This window comes from Nerophis ophidion, linkage group LG16 (assembly GCF_033978795.1).
Source record: "Nerophis ophidion isolate RoL-2023_Sa linkage group LG16, RoL_Noph_v1.0, whole genome shotgun sequence".
NCBI lineage: Eukaryota > Metazoa > Chordata > Actinopteri > Syngnathiformes > Syngnathidae > Nerophis > Nerophis ophidion.
Genome location: NC_084626.1, coordinates 5,601,980 through 5,622,202, shown reverse-complemented (window position 1 = coordinate 5,622,202; position 20,223 = coordinate 5,601,980). Strand labels below are relative to the sequence as shown.

Genomic DNA, 20,223 nt, shown 5'->3' with positions numbered 1-20,223 from the left:
TGATGAGTCCACATTTAATTTGTTTTTAGAAATATTCGACATTGTGTCATCCGGACCAAAGGGGAAGCGAACCATCCAGACTGTTATCGATGCAAAGTTCAGAAGCCAGCATCTGTGATGGTATGGGGGTGCATTATTGCTCAAGGCATGGGTACACCTGTGAAGGCACAATTAATGCTGATAGGTACATACAGGTTTTGGAACAACATTTGCTGTCATCGATGTGCTGTCTTTTTCATGAACACCCCTGCTTATTTCAGCAAGACAATGGCAAGCCACATTCAACACTTGTTACAACAGCGGGGTTTTGTAAAAAAAAAAAAAAGAGTGCAGGTACTTTACTGACCCGCCTGCAGTTCAGACCTGTCTCCCATCGAAAATGTGTGGCACATTATGAAACATAAAATATGACAGCGGCGACCCCGGACTGTTGAACGACTGAAGCTCTACTTAAAACAAGAATGGGAAAGAATTCCACTTTCAAAGCTTCAACAATTAGTTTCCTCAGTTCCCAAACGTTCATTGAGTGTTGTTAAAAGAAAAAGTGATGTAACACAGTGGTGAACATGCCCTTTCCCAACTACTTTGGCACGTGTTGCAGCCATGAAATTCTAAGTTAATTATTATTTGCAAAAAAAAATAAAGTTTATGAGTTTGAACATCAACTATCTGAATATTTATAGAACATTTCTGTGTAAATAATTATTTTCACAACGTTTATACATCTGCAGTTTATAGTCCGATGCGACTAATATAGGAGAATCATTAGTTTTTTTCTCCCAAAATTTAGTGGGTGTGGCTTATTTCTTGGTGCGCTCTATAGTTCGGAAAATATGGTAGATCTAACTTATATGTGTCAATAGAGCTGCTACGGAAGCGCTAAAAACTACCGGTGCAACAAAGATGACGGGGATGATGAGGACTTCCATTTTGTTTGATCAGCCGTTTTACTGCCCTATTACAGACACCGTTTGGAAACTATTAAGGTATGTAAATAAACATTTACAGAATATTTCTGTGTAAATAATTAATTTCACAAAGTATATACAACTGCAGTGTATAGTCCAATGCGGCTAATATATGTAAACGTAATTTTTCTGATTTTCTCCCAAAATTTAATGGGTGTGGCTTATATCCCGGTGCGCTCTATAGTTTGGAAAATATTATAATTCTAACCTGCTATGAGGTGGTGACTTGTCCTGGGTGTAAACCGCTTTCCGCCCGATTGTATGTGAGATAGGTGCCAGCGCCCCCCGCGACCCAAAAGGGAATAAGCGGTAGAAAATGGATGGATGGACGGATGGTAATTCTAACTTATACAGTATGTGTCAGTAGACCCGCTACGGAAGCGCTAAAAACTAACGGTACAACAAAGATGACGGGGATGATGAGGACTTCTGTTTTGTTTGATCAGCCGTTTTACTACCGCGTTACAGACACTGTTTGGAAACTATTAAGGTATGTAAATAAAAATGTACACAATATTTCTGTATAAATAATTAATTTCACAACATAAATATCTGCAGCTTATAGTCTGATGCGGCTAATATATGTAAATATTGGTCTTTTTCTCCAAAAATTTTAGTGGGTGTGGCTTATATCTCGGTGGGCGTTACAGTCCGGAAAAGATGTTAGTTCTAACTTATATGTGTCAGTCGACCCGCTACGGAATCGCTAAAAATTACAGATAAAACAAAGATGACGGGGAGAGGACGCAGTCGAAGTGGAGGCACGTAAAAAAGAAAGAAAGCGGCGTGAAGATGGTCTGTAAAACATCATCTATGCAACATTTTGACCAAAGAACCGCCATTTCATGTTATGTAGACCACAAGGAAGTGTTTTCCATTTTGAAAAAAAAAATCATAATATGACCTCTTTAATGCGCCTTATGGTCCGAAAGAATTGGGTTTTAAACATGCAAATGTTGAGGGGTGGCCTATATAACGCGGACGTGGTGTGTTTATGCAAACAGGGATGTTTGAGGTTACGCTGCCATGTTGTTGTTTTGATGTTTCTCCCCTCTTCACGGCTCAAAGGGGAGTAAATATGGCGCCATTAATTACACAAACCTTAAGAGACACCTATTCAGACAGGCAACGCAGTGGGCAGCCCGAGTTATTTGGACAGCTTTACCGCAACACATACAAGCAAAGGGTTTGAAGTGGCGCAACGAGACTCGGCAGGTGATTCTCTCCGACTTTCGCTTTGATCGATTTCTGAGGGAAAACGTGTCACCCTGCTTTTGCGTTTTTTTTTTTATGGCATTTTCTTTCAGAAATTGTAGCCAAAGGTACAAAGTAATCAGTCCACGCTAGGATCAGCGAGCGGAACACGCGGGCGGGTGACGGCGGGCGATTAGAAATCAAGCCAGACGACAAGCCCTGGCTGCAGGTTGACATAAAGTAAAGCACGGAGCAGAAAAACAATCACACAGTCAGGAAGACCTTCCATGGAGGTTTGGATCCATCTGTCCGCTCCACCGAGTCGCCGTCCTTCCTTTGTCTCGCCATGTTCAGCTGCAGTGGAGATCAAAGAAAACTTTTAGTGCTTTCACTTCAAAATCTTACAATAAAACTTTGCCTGGACTGAAGCTGCTATCAGGATTTTCAGCTTGAACAGGTCTTGGAGAGGTAATGTCCAAACTAAGGCCCAAGGGCTAAGTGGAGCCTGCCGACGTCTTCAAATTGTCCCGTGAGACCTCATGAAATGAATAAGGAATCGTACCCGCAGAGAAATTGCATTATTTTTAAAGTTCTGACAGTTTAGATCGTGCCTGGGCAATTTTTTGGACTTGGGGGGCCACATTTAGAGAAGAAAATGTGTCTGGGGGTCTGTACAGTGGGGCAAAAAGTATTTAGTCAGCCACCGATTGTGCAAGTTCTCCCACTTAAAATGATGACAGAGGTCTGTAATTTTCATCATAGGTACACTTCAACTGTGAGAGACAGAATGTGGGAAAAAAATCCAGGAATTCACATTCTAAGAATTTTAAAGAATTTATTTTTTCAATTATGGTGGAAAATAAGTATTTGGTCTACCATTCAAAGCTCTCACTGATGGAAGGAGCTTTTGGCTCAACATTTCACGATACATGGCCCCAATCATTATTTCCTTAACACGGATCAATGGTCCTGTCCCCTTAGCACAAAAAACAGCCCCAAAGCATGATGTTTCCACCCCCATGCTTCACAGTAGGTGTGGTGTTCTTGGGATGGAACTCAGTATTCTTCTTCCTCCAAACACGACAAGTTGAGTTTATACCAAAATGGATACATGGATGATACAGCAGAGGATTGGGAGAATGTCATGTGGTCAGATGAAACCAAAGAATAACTCTTTGGTATAAACTCAACTCGTCGTGTTTGGAGGAAGAAGATTATTGAGTTGCATCCCAAGAACACCATACCTACTGTGAAGCATGGGGGTGGAAACATCATGGTTTGGGGCTGTTTTTCTGCTAAGGGGACAGGACGATTGATCCGTGTTAAGGAAAGGATGAATGGGGCCATGTACCGTGAGATTTTGAGCCAAAACCTCCTTCCATCAGTGAGAGCTTTGAATGGTTCACCAAATACTTATTTTCCACCATAATTTACAAATAAATTCTTCAAAATCCCTACAATGTGAATTCCCGGATTTTTCACATTCTGTCTCTCACAGTTGAAGTGTACTTATGATGAAAATTTCAGACCTCTGTCATCATTTTAAGTGGAAGAACTTGCACAATCTGTGGCTGACTAAATATTTTTTTGCTCCACTGTATATCTATTTTTAGGAACACTAATACAAAACCTCACAATAATGTCTGATTGAATGTTAAAAACGTTGTAACAGCCTTAAAAAATGGAAGGGAATTTTTTCATTTTTCTATGAACGATAAAACACTGAATATTGACAACTTATGAATGTCACACCCCCTTTCGATCGACAATTTTTAAAATCAGGTGAAACGCAACAAAAATGCAACAAACAGTGAAATGTGAACGCGAAGGATACACAATAAACCCACCTACAATCTGGTATATCTGATATTTGCTAAATTTCCCCCAGGGATCAATAAAGTACAAAACCTGTTTCCATATGAGTTGGGAAATTGTGTTAGATGTAAATATAAACACAATACAATGATTTGCAAATCCTTTTCAACCCATATTCAGTTGAATATGCTACAAAGACAACATATTTGATGTTCAAACTGATAAACATTTTTCTTTTGCAAATAATCATTAACTTGAGTATTTGATGCCAGCAACACGTGACAAAGAAGTTGGGAAAGGTGGCAATAAATACTGATAAAGTTGAGGAATGCTCATCAAACACTTATTTGGAACATCCCACAGGTATGCAGCCTAATTGGGAAAAGGTGAGTGCCATGATTGGGTATAAAAAAAAGCTTCCCAAAAAATGCTCAGTCCATCACAAGAAAGGATGGGACCAGGTACACCCCTTTGTCCATAACTGCGTATGCAAATAGTCAAACAGTTTAAGAACAACGTTTCTCTAAGTGCAATTGCAAGAAATTTTGGGATTTCAACATCTATGGTCCATAATATCATCAAAAGGTTCACAGAATCTGGAGAAATCACTCCACGTAAGCGGCATGGCCGGAAACCAACATTAAATGACCGTGACCTTCGATCCCTCAGACGGCACTTCATCAAAACCCGACCTCAATCTCTAAAGGATATAACCACATGGGCTCAGGAACACTTCAGAAAACCACTGTCACTAAATACAGTTTGTCTCTACATCTGTAAGTGCAAGTAAAAGCTCTACTATGCAAAGCGAAAGCCATTTATCAACAGCATCCAGAAACGCCGTCGGCTTGTCTGGGCCCGAGATCATCTAAGATGGACTGATGCAAAGTGGAAAAGTGTTCTGTGGTCTGACGAGTCCACCTTCCAGATTGTTATTGGAAATATTCGACATTGTGTCATCCGGACCAAAGGGGAAGCAAACCATTCACATTGTTTTTGACGCAAAGTTCAAAAGCCAGCATCTGTGATGGTATGGGGGTGCATTAGTGCCCAAGGCATGGGTAACTTACACATCTGTGAAGGCACCATTAATGCTGAAAGGTACATACAGGTTTTGGAACAACATATGCTGCCATCTTAGCGCCGTCTTTTTCATGGACGCCCCTGCTTTTTTCAGCAAGACAATGCCAAGCCACATTCAGCACATGTTACAACAGCGTGGCTTCATAAAAAAAACATGCGGGTACTTTCCTGGCCCACCGGCAGTCCAGACCTGTCTCCCATCGAAAATGTGTGGCGCATTACGAAGCGAAAATACAACAGCGGAGACCCCGGACTGTTGAACGACTGAAGCTCTACATAAAACAAGAATGGGAAAGAATTCCACTTTCAAAGCTTCAACAATTCTTTTCCTCAATTCCCAAACGTTTATTGAGTGTTGTTAAAAGAAAAGGTGATGTAACACAGTGGTGAACATGCCCTTTCCCAACTACTTTGGCACGTGTTGCAGCCATGAATTCAGTTTATTTTATTGATTTATTTGTCTATATTTTTATTATTTTTAATTACATTATTTTTGTATTGCTCTTATTATATTTGATTGCTTAGTTTTTTGTTTCATTCTTTTCTATTGATTCGTTTTTATTGTTTTATTATATTTCATTGATTTGTTTTTTATTGTTTTATTCTATTTTATTGATTTGTTTTTTATTGTTTTATTCTATTTTATGGATTTGTTTTTTATTGTTTTATTCTATTTTATTGATTTATTTGTCTATAGTTTTATTCGTTTTTATAACATTTTTTTGTTGCTTTTATTCCATTTTATTGATTAGTTTTTTGTTGTTTCGTTCAATTTCATTGATTTGTTTTTTTTAGTGTTTTATTCTATTTTACTGATGTATTTTATAGTTGTATTATTTTAAAAAAAACATTAGTTTTTTATTAGTTTTTTTACTTGTTTAATTTTAAATTAATAATTTAATTACTTTGTCTTGTTTATTTTTATGTGCCGCACTCCGGAAACAGTTTTGTTATTAATAGTGTTATTGCACCCCTGCTTTTCCTTGTTTTTGTGCTCGCCCTCATTTTTGTGTTTTCTTTCTCTCCTCAGTTGCCATGGTGCCAAGGGAGGGCAAGAGGAGGTGAGTGCACCTGTGAGCAATCACCCCCAGGCTTCATAAGCTGATTGCGTCCACCGGGCGGTGTTGGATATTTCTTTGTCATTACCTCGCTGTCGAGCCAAATGCCTGCTCCTGGTCTAGTACTTCCTCCATAATTTCTAGTGAGTATTAGAAAAGGACATTTCTTTGTGCTCAGCCCCTTCCTTGCCTCCCTCCAGGCACTTTTGACAATTGGCTTTGACAGTTAGGATTGCTGGTTTGCATCAAAACACTTGTTTTTTTTACCATGATAGGGCAAAACCATTCGTGGCCAGGTTCTTGGAGTATAAATATTTGGGGGTTTTGGCACCAACCGTTTGGACATGATCTGACCGATCCAAGTCTAAAAGCAAGACCTGATGAAGTCTACTTGGATGACAGGCGAAATGTCTTACATGACAAACCAAACAGTCCAGTTGCGAACGATTGAACGCCCTGAGATGACAAGGACCTGGATGAATTCAAACCTTCATAGGTATCTAGACACTTTTCTTTTGTACTTTACTCGTTTTTTGGTGGCACAGTGGCATTGTTTTTTTGTATCTCTATCTGGATTTAAGCTTCTTCAATCAATCAATGTTTATTTATATAGCCATAAATCACAAGCGTCCCAAAGCGCTGCATAAATCACAACGACATCCTCGGCACAGAACCCTCTTGTCCTCTGTGCCGTCATCTCCTCTTTGCTCCTGGGCTACCGCTTGTGCGTAACCGAACATAATTGGATGGGTTCATTTCCCAGTCTTTGTGTCCTAATCGCTTGTGTGTACAGTTCTGACACACCGAGCCAGGTTTTGCCAAAACGTGTTCAAGCAATGTAGAAAAAAACGGTAAAGTTCATATGCAATGTACGCCATAAAACAAACGTCCTTTGAGAGGAGACTTAAAGGAGCATAATGTTGCTCAGAATGAATTATTAAAAACCAAAATCAGGCCCAAATTTTAACTTTTTGAAATAAGCGACCCCAAAGGGAATAAGCTGTAGAAAATGGATGGATGGATGGAAATAAGTTTATTTCGGTCGTATAATCAACCATCAACCATTTTGTGTGATCAGTTTAACAGTACAGATTAGACATATTGAACCATCATACACATTTACACACAAAAAGAAAAGAAAAAGAATGACCGAAATAGGAGTAGGCTGAAGCCAAAGCTTATATTTACTTATCCTTTACCTTCACTGAAAATTAGATTGCCTGGAACATCCACGTTAAAAAAAATCAATGGGATGAAAGTAATTTTTGTTATATTTTATAATTTTCAATTATTTCACCTTTTAAGGTTTTCTTCAAACTTAACAATGAACTACGTGTCTTCAGCTCATCCCTGAGCTTGTTCCACCATTTAACTCCTAAAACTGTAATACATTTGTATTTTATATTCGTTCTTACTTTACCTATTTCAAAAATCACTATCCCCCGTAAATTATAGTTTTCTTTTCTTAATTGAAATAACCAAAGAATACAAGCTGGAAGGCTCTTGTTCTCTACTCGAAACATAATTTCCATTGTTTTTAAAAACACAATATCTGAAAATTTTAACAAATTAGAACTTATAAATAATGGAATGTTATGTTCATAGTAGCACACTTTTTGTATTATTCTAATGACGCTTTTTTGAAGTTTAATTATTGGGTCTATGTTTGTTTTATAGACATTTACCCAAACTTCAACACAAATGTTAAATATGGAAACATAAAAGAATAATATCACTTATGCAGACATTTCTTATTCAGAATGTTTTACTTTAAAGTAAAGTACCAATGATTGTCACACACATACTAGATGTGGCAAAATTATTCTCTGCATTTGACTCATCACCCTTGATCACCCCCTGGGAGGTGAGGGGAGGAGTGGGCAGCAGCGGTGCCGCGCCCGGGAATCATTTTTGGTGTTTTAACCCCCAATTCCAACCCTTAAGGCTGACTGCCAAGCAGGGAGGTAAAAGGGCCCATTTTTATAGTCTTTGAACTCACGACCTACCGATCTCAGGGCGGACATTCTAACCACTAGTCCACTGAGTAGAAAGAATAGCGATGGATTTGGATATTTTTCCCTTAATATATTCAACATGCGGTTTCCAACATAATTCATGATCAATTATTATTCCCCATAATTTAGTTTCATATACTCTATCAATTTCCACTACATTTTTAAGGTTAAGGCAAGTGTTGCCTTAAAGGAGGTCTCATATTTTAGGACACCAAGGTAAACGTTTTTTTTCTTTCGATGCAGGGGCTATATATATATATATAGCGTGTATGTATATATATATGTGTGTATGTATGTATATGTATATATATATATGTGTGTATGTATATATGTATATATATATGTGTGTATGTATATATATGTGTATATATGTATGCATGTATATGTGTGTATGTATATATATGTATATATATATGTGTGTATGTATATATGTATATATATGTGTGTATGTATATATATGTGTATATATATGTATGCTTATATATGTGTGTGTATGTATATATATATATATATATATATATATATACATATATATATATTACATACACAGTACAGACCGAAAAGTTTGCAAACACCTCATTCAATGTGTTTTCTTTATTTTCATGCCTATTTTGTCGTGACGGGGGGGTCTCAGCTTACTGCAAAGTGTTTTCTCCCGGAATGCAAACTGATTTTACCGGACAAGGGTAGCAGGTAGGAACATATTTAATTATTCACTAACACTCAACAAAGTACAAAAAACAGAAAACAACCCGAAGGCAAGCGTGCCTATCTTCATGTGTAAGCTAATGCAAAAAACTTAGAACATGAAACTATAGACCTGGCATAGAACAAACAAAACTTACTGTGGCATGAAAAAATCCATCCACCAATCCATTTTTCTACCGCTTATTCCCTTTCGGGGTCGCGGGGGGCGCTGGCGCCTATCTCAGCTACAATCGGGCGGAAGGCGGGGTACACCCTGGACAAGTCGCCACCTCATCGCAGGGCCAACACAGACAGACAACATTCACACTCACATTCACACACTAGGGCCAATTTAGTGTTGCCAATCAACCTATCCCCAGGTGCATGTCTTTGGAAGTGGGAGGAAGCCGGAGTACCCGGAGGGAACCCACGCATTCACGGGGAGAACATGCAAACTCCACACAGAAAGATCCCGAGCCTGGATTTGAACCCAGGACTGCAGGAACTTTGTATTGTGAGGCAGACTCACTAACCCCTCTGCCACCGTGAAGCCCGGCATGAAACAAATAACTAGCAAAACTTGGAATCGGACATGGAATGAGCAGTGTGAATTAAGCAATGGCATGAAACGAGCATGATACTGTGGCATGAAAAGAGCGATGTTGCCAGGCCGACTAACTGGCAAAGACAGGCTTAAATAATAGTCTTTTAATTAGAGCAGGTGCGTGTCCCGAACACATGAGGCAGGTGAAACTAATAAGTCGCCATGGTAACTAAACAAACAAGGATGCGCAAACAGGATTTAAAAGAGTCCAAAACAAACAGATGATAACAAAAACATAATCCAGACCACGGGCTTCACGGCGGAAGAGGGGTTAGTGTGTCTGCCTCACAATACGAAGGTCCTGAGTAGTCCTGGGTTCAATCTCGGGCTCGGGCTCTTTCTGTGTGGAATTTGCATGTTCTCCCCGTGAATGCGTGGGTTCCCTCCGGGTACTCTGGCTTCCTCCCACTTCCAAAGACATGCACCTGGGGATAGGTTGATTGGCAACACTAAATTGGCCCTAGTGTGTGAATGTGAGTGTGAATGTTGTCTGTCTACCTGTGTTGGCCCTGCGATGAGGTGGCGACTTGTCCAGGGTGTATCCCGCCTTCAGCCCGATTGTAGCTGAGATAGGCACCAGCGCCCCCCGCGACTCCAAAGGGAATAAGCGGTAGAAAATGGATGGATGGATGTGTGTTCGATAGCAAACGATCGACTAATTTAGTACTCAATTCAAACTATGGAATTAACTTCCTAAAGAAGTTGTGTAGCTTGCTACATCTTTTCCCCAACAGCCTGCAATTGTTTGTGTTTTCTTTTTTTGATTCGTTCCTTACTCTGCATTTTGAGCGCTGCCTGACCTAAATGCACCCAACACGTGACGTCCTTCCAGACCCTGATGCAACTAGTGTACCTTTTTGAACAACCCGGCTCTTCTCGTTGTCGGGTAACCTTTGACACACGCTTGCAAAATGTTGTTCCTACCGATTAACGTTAAGTATGTCTTTAACAGTTGAAAATGTAAGAAAAAAACTCTTGTCGGGGTGTTTTTATCAATTTATTCGACAAAAAAATTATATTACAATTGTCCATTAACACCTGCTCAGTGGCCTAGTGGTTAGAGTGTCCACCCTGAGATCGGTAGGTCGTGAGTTCAAACCCCGGCGAAGTCATACTATAAAAATGGGACCCATTACCTTCCCGCTTGACACTCAGCATCAAGGGTTGGAGTTGGGGGTTAAATCCCCAAAAAATATTCTCTGCTCCTCACTGCTCCCCTCACCTCCCAAGGGGTGATCAAGGGTGATAGGTCAAATGCAGAGAATAATCATTGGTACTTTAACTTTAAATTTGACAGGTAAAAAGTAAATTTTTTAGGGCATTACGGCAAATGCCAAGGGCAGTTAAATTCAAACCTTGCAAAATGCACACCTGTGTCTCGTGTTTGTGATCACTGCGGAAAGAGTCAGCATGTACAGTATACTTGCCTTGTTCGGACATCCCGGTACTAAAGAACGCTCAATGCACGCAACGATTTCATTTAGACCATTAATAGAAATAAAAAATACATATATCATGTAGCGTTTATCGATTCTGAAACAGGGTATTTATGCAGCCCATGATTAATACATTTATTTACCAATAAATTGACATGCATAAAATAAATGAAACACATAGTGCTTTAGACGTAAAAACAATGCCTGATGACCCACAACCCCCATCATCAATCACACAAATTAATGTATAGCTGAGTACAGAGGAGCCAGGTGAAGAAACACTATCACAGGAGCCATCTGCACCAGGAGGTCACCAGACCATGGCCAGGACCGATATCACCCCTGATGCAGAGGGCTCGAAAGGAACGAACGCTGGGAAGTAAAAAATAATGAAACATGTACACCATACTTGCCAACCCTCCCGGATTTTCCGAGAGACTCCTGAAATTCAGCGCCTCTCCCGAAAACCTCCCAGGACAAATTTTCTCCCAAAAATCTCCCAAAATTCAGGCGGAGCTGGAGGCCACGCCCCTTCCAGCTCCATGAGAACCTGACTCAGCAATGTTGTGACCCTCTTAAACAGGACAATACTGTCGTCTACTGTACATAGAATAGAATAGAATGTAGATATATTCTACATTTAAGTGCAGTCAAGGAACATGCATTAGGGAGTCTGTTCTGAAGCCTACAGTAAAGAGACGTAACTTCATCACGTCGCCTGGTTATTGACTCCAACCCAATATATTACACCGTCGACGAGCAAAATGAAGAAATACGCTTGCAAGTTCCAGAACGATTGGAAACAAGGAAAGTTCGAATGGTAAAGAGTATGTTGCCTGTAAATTTTGTAGAACAGACTTCTCCATTGAACACTGTGAACGGATATACTCAGCCATGAACGGTCAGCGAAGCACAAAGCGTCCGCAGCGCAGCATCGTTCACAACCCAGTATTATGGGCCACCTCGCAAAATGGACACCCGATGGTGTAACTTATGCTGAGACAAAGATGGCAATGCTGATAGCTGGAAGCAACATCCCGTTCTCATTTGCTGATGTCTAAAACAAATCCGTGATGTATGTTCCCGGATTCGGAGATCACTCGCCAATACGCAAATGGTAGAACAAAGGTTACTCAAATAGTGAAAGGTAAGTGTTGTTGTTGTTTTTTAGTAACCAGCAAGCACAGTACAGTTAGTAGAACAACTGTGTTTTTATTACTATGTATTTGATAGGTGCCGTCGGAAATTCAACTATTTTATTTATATATATAATAAAATAAATATATATAGCTGGAATTTACTGAAAGTCCAGTATTTCATATATATATATATATATATATATATATATATATATATATATATATATATATATATATATATATATATATATATATATATATATATGGATGAAATACTCGAGTTGGTGAATTATACTCCTCCCCTCTTGACCACGTCCCCAAACCCAACCCCGCACCTCCCGAAATCAGAGGTCTCAAGGTTAGCAAGTATGATGTAAACATAGTACGGACCACCAAAAGATTAAATACGAGTAAAACATTTTATGAAGATAAAAAAAATAATGGACGGAAGCAGTCTGGCAGAGAAGTGTTTGTGTACTTTGTAAACGGCTGGGTTGCGCAGGGATTTGTGACCATGGGTTCAAATCTCAGTTGCGACAAATGGTCGTTTATCATGGATGACATTTTTCTATGTTTTTGAAATGCAAATATTGACGCGTTATGTTCCAGAGATATGTTTGAAGTACGGCTGCTCGTAAATGTTTGATTCGATCAAACGGTCTCCTTACCTCTTGTGTGGTAGCTGATAGCTGTCCCTCAAGGGTGGACACCCTCTCCAAAGCCACGCGAAGCCTCTCGCGCACCTTATCAGCACACACACACACACACACACACACACACACATATATACTGGTTATCATACAAAATGGGGACCAAGTTTTTGATCATGACTTGTGGGGACCACCCTTTCTACAGGTTGCAGAGGCATAAAAAAAATGAGGTAAAATGACCACTGCCCAGTTAGCTCAAACACGTCTTTAAACCTCTGGATTGATGAAGTAATGTGCTGATCATTCTTACTGGGGACCCTGGGGAAAAAGAGTTAATATGGTTAATGGGGACCAAATTTAAATAATTTTGCATAATTCACACCAATTTGTACGTCACTACTGAGGACCATTTAAAAAAATAAAAATAAAATAAAAAGTTCTAATTAATTAGGACAAGATCCTCAGAATACAGCACTAAAGCTGTCCTCTTATAGGAAGTTTCTACACTTAAATGTTAAAGCAAATCCTGCATCTTCTGTCACAGTACTGAAAACTGCTATTTAGCAGTAATAAAGTTGTCTGCAACTCCAACTACCATATATAGAAGGATGGAAAATTCTGAATGTGAATCATAATTTAAGGTAATAATGTTTTATAATCATGCTGTATGAAAATGTCATCCTAAGGCAGTGGTTCTCAAATGGGGGTACTTGAAGGTATGCCAAAGGGTACTTGAGATTTTTCTAATATTTACTAAAAATAGCTTTAATTCAAAAATCCTTTGTAAATATATTTAATGAATAATACTTCATCAAAATATAAATGTAAGTTCATAAACTGTAAAAAGAAATGCAACAATGCAATATCAAGTGTTGACAATTAGATTTTTTGTGGACATGTTCCATAAATATTAATGTTAAAGATTTTTTTTTTTGTGAAGAAATATTTAGAATTAAGTTCATGAATCCAGATGGATCTCTATTATAATCCCCAAAGAGGGCTCTTTAAGTTGATGATTACTTCTATGTGAAAACATATTTACTTACAAACGTATAATTGAATTAGTTGTTTATTTTTCAACAAGTTTTTAGTAATTTTTATATCTTTTTTTCCAAATAGTTCAAGAAAGACCACTACATTTGAGCATTGTTTTGCACTGTTATACAATTTAATGAATCAGAAACTGATGACATAGTGCTGTATTTTACTTCTTTCTCTCATTTCAACCAAATATTATTTGCTCTGGTTAGGGGGTACTTGAATTAAAAAAATGTACACAGGGGGTACATCACTGAAAAAAGGTTGAGAACCACTGTGCTAAGAAACGCTAAACCAGATTTTGTTTTTGAAAAATATATATTAGTTTTAAGGGCCTACTGAAACCCACTACTACCGACCACGCAGTCTGATAGTTTAAATATCAACGATGAAATATTAACCTTGCAACACATGCCAGTACGGCCTTTTTAGTTTACTAAATTGCAATTTTAAATTTCCCGCGAGTTTCTTGTCGAAAACGTCGCGGAATGATGACGCGTACGCATGACGTCACGGACTGTCAGGAAATATTAGCGCTGCCCCACTAGCGGCTAAAAGTTGTCTGCTTTAATCGCATAAATACACGGTATTCTGGACATCTGTGTTGCTGAATCTTTTGCAATTTGTTCATTTAATAATGGAGACCATAAAGAACAATGCTGTTGGTGGAAAGCGGTGGATTGCAGCTGTCTTTAGCACCGAGACACAGCCGGTGATTCTTTGTTTGTTGTGAAGCAGAGCGGTCAAGCGAACATGTTTTCTCTACGTCAACCAGCATGTTTTTGGATGGGAAAATTGTGATATATATCTTACCGGAGACATCATTGGATTAATCGTCGTCTTGCAGCAGCTGTCAAAAAGGGCAGCTGTGAGCTTGGCTCCTCGGCTTCTCTCTGAGACACTCCGTGTTCACCGCAGCCATCCGACCTCGAGGTATGTCTTTATAATCTTTACAATGTCACTAAAACACTATTAAAACAATAAGCAGATAAGGGATCTTCCAGAATTATCCTAGTAAATGTATCTAATTACATCTGAAACGCTCACACTTCCGCCGCCCGGAGCCGTCGCATTTTAAAATTTTTTTAATTTTTATTTTTTCTAATCCTTCACTATCAATATCCTAATTCACAAATCTTTCATCCTCGCTAAAATTAATGGGAAAATTGTCGCTTTCTCGGTACGAATCGCTCTTACTGCTGGTGGCTCCCATTATAAACATTGTGAATATGTGTGGAGCCCTGCAACTCGTGACGTCACGCGCACATCGTCTGCTACTTCCGGTACAGGCAAGGCTTTTTTATTAGCCACCAAAAGTTGCGAACTTTATCGTCGATGTTCTCTACTAAATCCTTTCAGCAAAAATATGGCAATATCGAGAAATGATCAAGTATGACACATAAAATGGACCTGCTATTCCCGTTTGAATAAGAAAATCTCATTTCAGTAGGCCTTTAACTAAGGATGGATACCATACAGAATCACAGTACTATTAATACCAGAATAACAAATGTTTCACTTTTCAAGAAAATTAATTTTCTCTTTTACCAATATTTGAAACACGTAAACACAGTGACCCAAATTTCCCTGTTGTGGGATCCAATAAAGGATTATCATATCTTGCCTTAAACCACAGAAATAAGATACAAACTTATTTAAACTTTTATTTTTACTTTTTATTTTTAACAACATTGAACATAATTAACGTAAAAAACTGTTCTACTAAACCAGTCTTGCTGATTATCTCTTAATCTACTATTTTACCTGCAATCTCCTTTTAGATTAGATTAGATAGATTAGATAGTACTTTATTTATTCCGTCAGGAGAGTTCCTTAAGGAAAATTACAATTTTCAGCACAATCCCATTCAAGATCAGACATTACAGGGAGACAGAACAGGATTTTGTAGGCCGTAATGCACTTGTACAAGTAGAACTTCAATGCTTGCCATTCCGGGTTTTGGAGAGCTTCCGGTTCAGCCCTCAAATATTTTAAACAGTCACTCTTTGCTGGTATAAATAATACCAGAAGAGATGAATCGCTTCATGATCTGACTATCATTTAAAAAGGTTTCCCTTTTAGGGGGACAAGTTTTTAGGTCCCTATACCGTCAGAAGTCCCCTAAAGGTGACTGTGTAAACCAGGGGTGTCCAAAGTGCGGCCCGGGGGCCATTTGCAGCCCGCAGGTCATTTTTTAACGGCCCCACGGCACATTTAAAAAAATACTATGGAAAAAAAAAAACATAAAACGTGGTATAAAAGAGCAAACAGGTGAAATGTAACAAGAACATGTTGCAATGTTTACTCTAATAACACAAAGCTGCCATGCAGGCTGTTTCTTTAAAAAAAAAAAAAAATTGTGAATCAAAATCAATTATGAATTATTGACCAATTCAAGGCTCCAATTACGTCACATTATATATTCCACTTTGAGATATTTTTGGGGGCAAATGTTGCATATTTTGTGTTTGCCATATAAAAAAACTGAGCTGTTTTTTTTTCAAAGGAGGGCCTAAAACGAACAAACAAAAAACATAAACTACAAAAAAACTTATAATTGACGAATAGATCTGAAGTTGATCTCGAGACCATTGTGTTAAAAGTAAACAGTAAAAAAAAAACATTTATTTTTTAACACTTTAATGAGTAGGAACCCTTGTGTTTTGTTTTTAAGTGTCATTGCACAAAAAATAATAGTGAATTAAAATCAATGTTGTTATGAGTTGTTGACCTTCTTACGGCTTCAATTATTATATAATCTCAAATATTGTACTTAAAAATTTTTATTGGGTGAAAATATTGCATATTTTGTGTTTTTTTCCTAAAAAAAAACATGGTTTTCTTTGACAAAAAGAGCATACAACTCAAATCTTTAAAAACATCATATTGACAGATAGACCTAATGTTGCTCTAGAGCAGGGGTGTCAAACTCATTTTAGATCGGGGGCCACATGGAGAAAAATCCACTCGTAAGTGGGCCGGAGTGGTAAAATCACTACAGATTGTTTTCTTTGTGAAAAATAGAACAAGCACAATCTGAAAATGTACAAATTATGTTTTTTTACACTTACATGTTGCAGTTAATAGTATTCTGTCTTTATTTGTCGTTATTTATACTTTCTGAATAAATTACGTGATAATGTTCATCAGTCCACTCATTGGTGTTAATTTTCAATCTATCAAGATAAAACAATAATCTCAAAATCAAATTACAGGATGTTATTTATGTAGTTTGCTCATTTTCCTCGACTGGTGCACTAACATATTGTGGTTTATTTTTTAGCATAATCTACAAAGATACAAATAATTGCTATTGTGACATCTAGTGCAGTGGTCCCCAACCTTTTTGTAGCTGCGGACCGGTCAACGCTTGATAATTTGTCCCGCGGCCTGGCGGGGGGGGGGGGGGGGGGACCACTGATCTAGTGGACACATTTAAAACTGTTTATTTCATTAAAAAATTCTGGCCCATTTTTATACTTAGCAAACTCATCCGGCGGGCCGGATAAAACCTGTTCGGGGGCCTGATCCGGCCCGCGGTCCTTACGTTCGAGACCCCCTGATCTAGAGATTTAAAACTTGAATAATAATAAAAATAATAACACTGAATAATGACACATTTTTAACATTTTATTTTTACCAAAATCTTTTGGGGTCCCCGGGATTAAGCCTGAGTGGAGGCCTAAATGTATGTTTTTTATTCATATATTGTATTGGTTTTTAAAATAAATGGCCCCCGCTTCCTTTGATTTTTCAGTGTACGGCCCTCAGTGGAAAAAGTTTGGACACCCCTGGTGTAAACAGAGCGATGTACCCATTAAGTAAGCGCTGCCAGAACACACACATACACACACACATACACACATTTAAAGTGGAACTGCACTTTTTGGGGGAATTTCGCCTATTGTTCACAAACCTCAGACAAGAATTGTTTTTTTTTGCATTCTAACTTAAAAATCGGCTCGTTCTAGGTGGCTAGCAATGCAGCTAATGGAAGGAATCAATTCTTCCTCTAAATAACATTAAAAAATGCATTCGAAAACCGTCAACAATACTTCATTTACGTTCTGCAACCTGTATAATAACCAAGCTGTAGCAATATTGTTATTGTAGGAGTGAACACTGATGAACTATTTTTCTTGCGTAGTAACACATCGGCGTGCTACAGTATTAGTCGTAAAAGCTAACTACGGCAAGAGATAAGCTAGCCTCTACATCAGCACGAAATGCGTTTCAGTTTGTAATGCACAACACTATGGTAAGACACCAATCTGTACGGACTTGAAAACATGAACAAATCATATTACAGTATCTGCAAAGTATTATTTCATGTTTTGTTTGTAAACAGCTAGCCAGAAAGCGAATGACTCACTCGATGGACAGTTGTACGTCTGGTCCAGCTGGCTGGGGACGTTATTTCCGGCTTATTTGGGTAAGCACTCCATTTATGTCAGAATAGCTTGTCTCCAAGCTTCACATTCCAACCGTCAAAGTGAGGTGAATTGTATTTATATAGCGCTTTTCTCAAGTGACTCAAAGTACTTTACATTGTGAAACCCAATATCTAAGTTACATTTTTAAACTAGTGTGGGTGGCACTGGGAGCAGTTGGATAAAGTGTCTTGCCCGAGGACTCAATGGCAGTGCATAGGATGGCGGAAGCATGGATCGAACCTGCAACCCCAAAGTCACTTTCATCTCACTCTCTTGGCTTCCGCCTGCTCCAACGTCTCACCTTTCCTTCGCGCTTACTTCTCAAAGCAGCAGTTCATCCTCAGTATATTCAGCTTCAAAAGAATAAGATTTTGAATCCTCATTTGTCCATAAATAGTCGTCTTTGTTGTCTGTTACCATGACCAAATATGGTAAATATTGATTATATTACATATTGTTCTGAATGTGTCTGTTACTACGTTATATGGTGACAGGCATTGATTGATTGATTGATTGATTTATATTTTTGCTATAGCCTTAACAGCCATTATAACAAAATGAAAACAATAGAGAATAAAAAACAAAAACAAACAAGCATTGGACTTTCTTTTTGCATTAGTTGCATCTACCAAGCGTTTTTTTTTAATCATTTTTAAAATCGTAAAACGAGACATGTTTTCCTGTCTCTCATAATGATTGTGAACGATAGGCAAAGCTCCAAAATAAAGTGCAGTTCCCCTTTAGGAGGAATTGCGCTGCTTCTTCATTACCAGAGTGCACACTGCAAATTGCAGTAACTGCTGCTTGCCAGACTGCAGGAGGTTGCTGGAGAAGGGCAAGTGAGTGGTTTCTGGTATATTCTGTAATGCATAATGTTGAAGGTGGTCACCTTTTCATCCAGAGCCTTGTGATGTTCAAACAGTGACTTGAGGGCTTTGAGGACCTCCACCTCGCTGGAGACTCCAGATGGCGGCGGGGCCTGCCTTTTCACAACTGTCATCCTGAGACTGCGTTCGTGACGAGACACCAAACACTCCAGGTGCTCCAGCAGCAGCTACATGCACACACACACACACACACACACAGACACACACACACATAGTATACATAACATACAGAATCAATGAACACATGCTGTTTTGAGTGGAAAAAATACAGTGATGTACAATAAAATATAGTAAATATATAAATATAATGAATAAAAAATATAATAAATAAATAAATACATAAATAAAATATAATGTAAATATACTAAATAATAAACACACACAGTTATGTACAGTAAAATATAATACATAAAAACACACATTGACGTACAATAAAATATAATAAATATAATATATAAATATAATGAATAAATAAATATAATAAATAAATAAATACATGAATAAGATATAATGTATATATACTAAAAAAAACACACACAGTGACATACAATAAAATATAATACAAAAACACACAGTGACGTACAATAAAATATAAATAAAATGGGTTGTACTTGTATAGCGCTTTTCTACCTTCAAGGTACTCAAAGTGCTTTGACACTACTTCCACATTTACCCATTCACACACTGATGGAGGGAGCTGCCATGCAAGGCGCCAACCAGCACCCATCAGGAGCAAGGGTGAAGTGTCTTACTCAGAACACAACGGACGTGACGAGGTTGGTACTAGGTGGGAATTGAACCAGGGACCCTCGGATTGCGCACGGTCATTCTCCCACTCCGCCACGCCGTCCCAATAATACATAAAAACACACATTGACGTACAATTAAATATAATAGATATAATATATAGGTATAATGAATGAATAAATATAATAAATAAATAAATAAATACACACATAAAATATAATGTAAATATACTAAAATAATAAACACACACCGTGACGTACAATAAAATATATTACATAAAAACACACAGTGACGTACAATAAAATATAATGAATATAATATATGAATATAACGAATAAATATAACAAAAAATAAATACATAAATACAATATAATGTAAATATACTAAATAATAAACACACAATGACATACAATAAAATATAATAAATATAGTATATCAATAAAATGGGTTAAATGGGTTGTACTTGTAT

The 20,223-nt window shown here is 38.0% G+C and overlaps 1 protein-coding gene across 12 annotated transcripts in view; it reads right to left on the bottom strand.

Moving 5' to 3' along the window:
• ppfia4 (PTPRF interacting protein alpha 4) overlaps window positions 1–20,223 on the bottom strand; it is a 270,506-nt gene that overhangs the window by 73,739 nt on the left and 176,544 nt on the right. For 11 of the 12 annotated variants that reach the window (XR_009810026.1, XM_061922616.1, XM_061922620.1 and 8 more), the window contains exons 4-6: window positions 19,010–19,174; window positions 12,668–12,742; window positions 2,445–2,516 (exon numbers count right to left, since the gene is read on the bottom strand). Coding sequence is in view for 11 of the 12 variants with exons in the window: in XM_061922616.1 (XP_061778600.1) it covers window positions 2,445–2,516; window positions 12,668–12,742; window positions 19,010–19,174 (312 nt within the window). In the remaining variant the exon portion in view is untranslated. Of the gene's footprint in view, window positions 1–2,430; window positions 2,517–12,667; window positions 12,743–19,009; window positions 19,175–20,223 lie in introns of those variants that run through there. The other variant, XM_061922625.1, reaches the window with a different exon arrangement.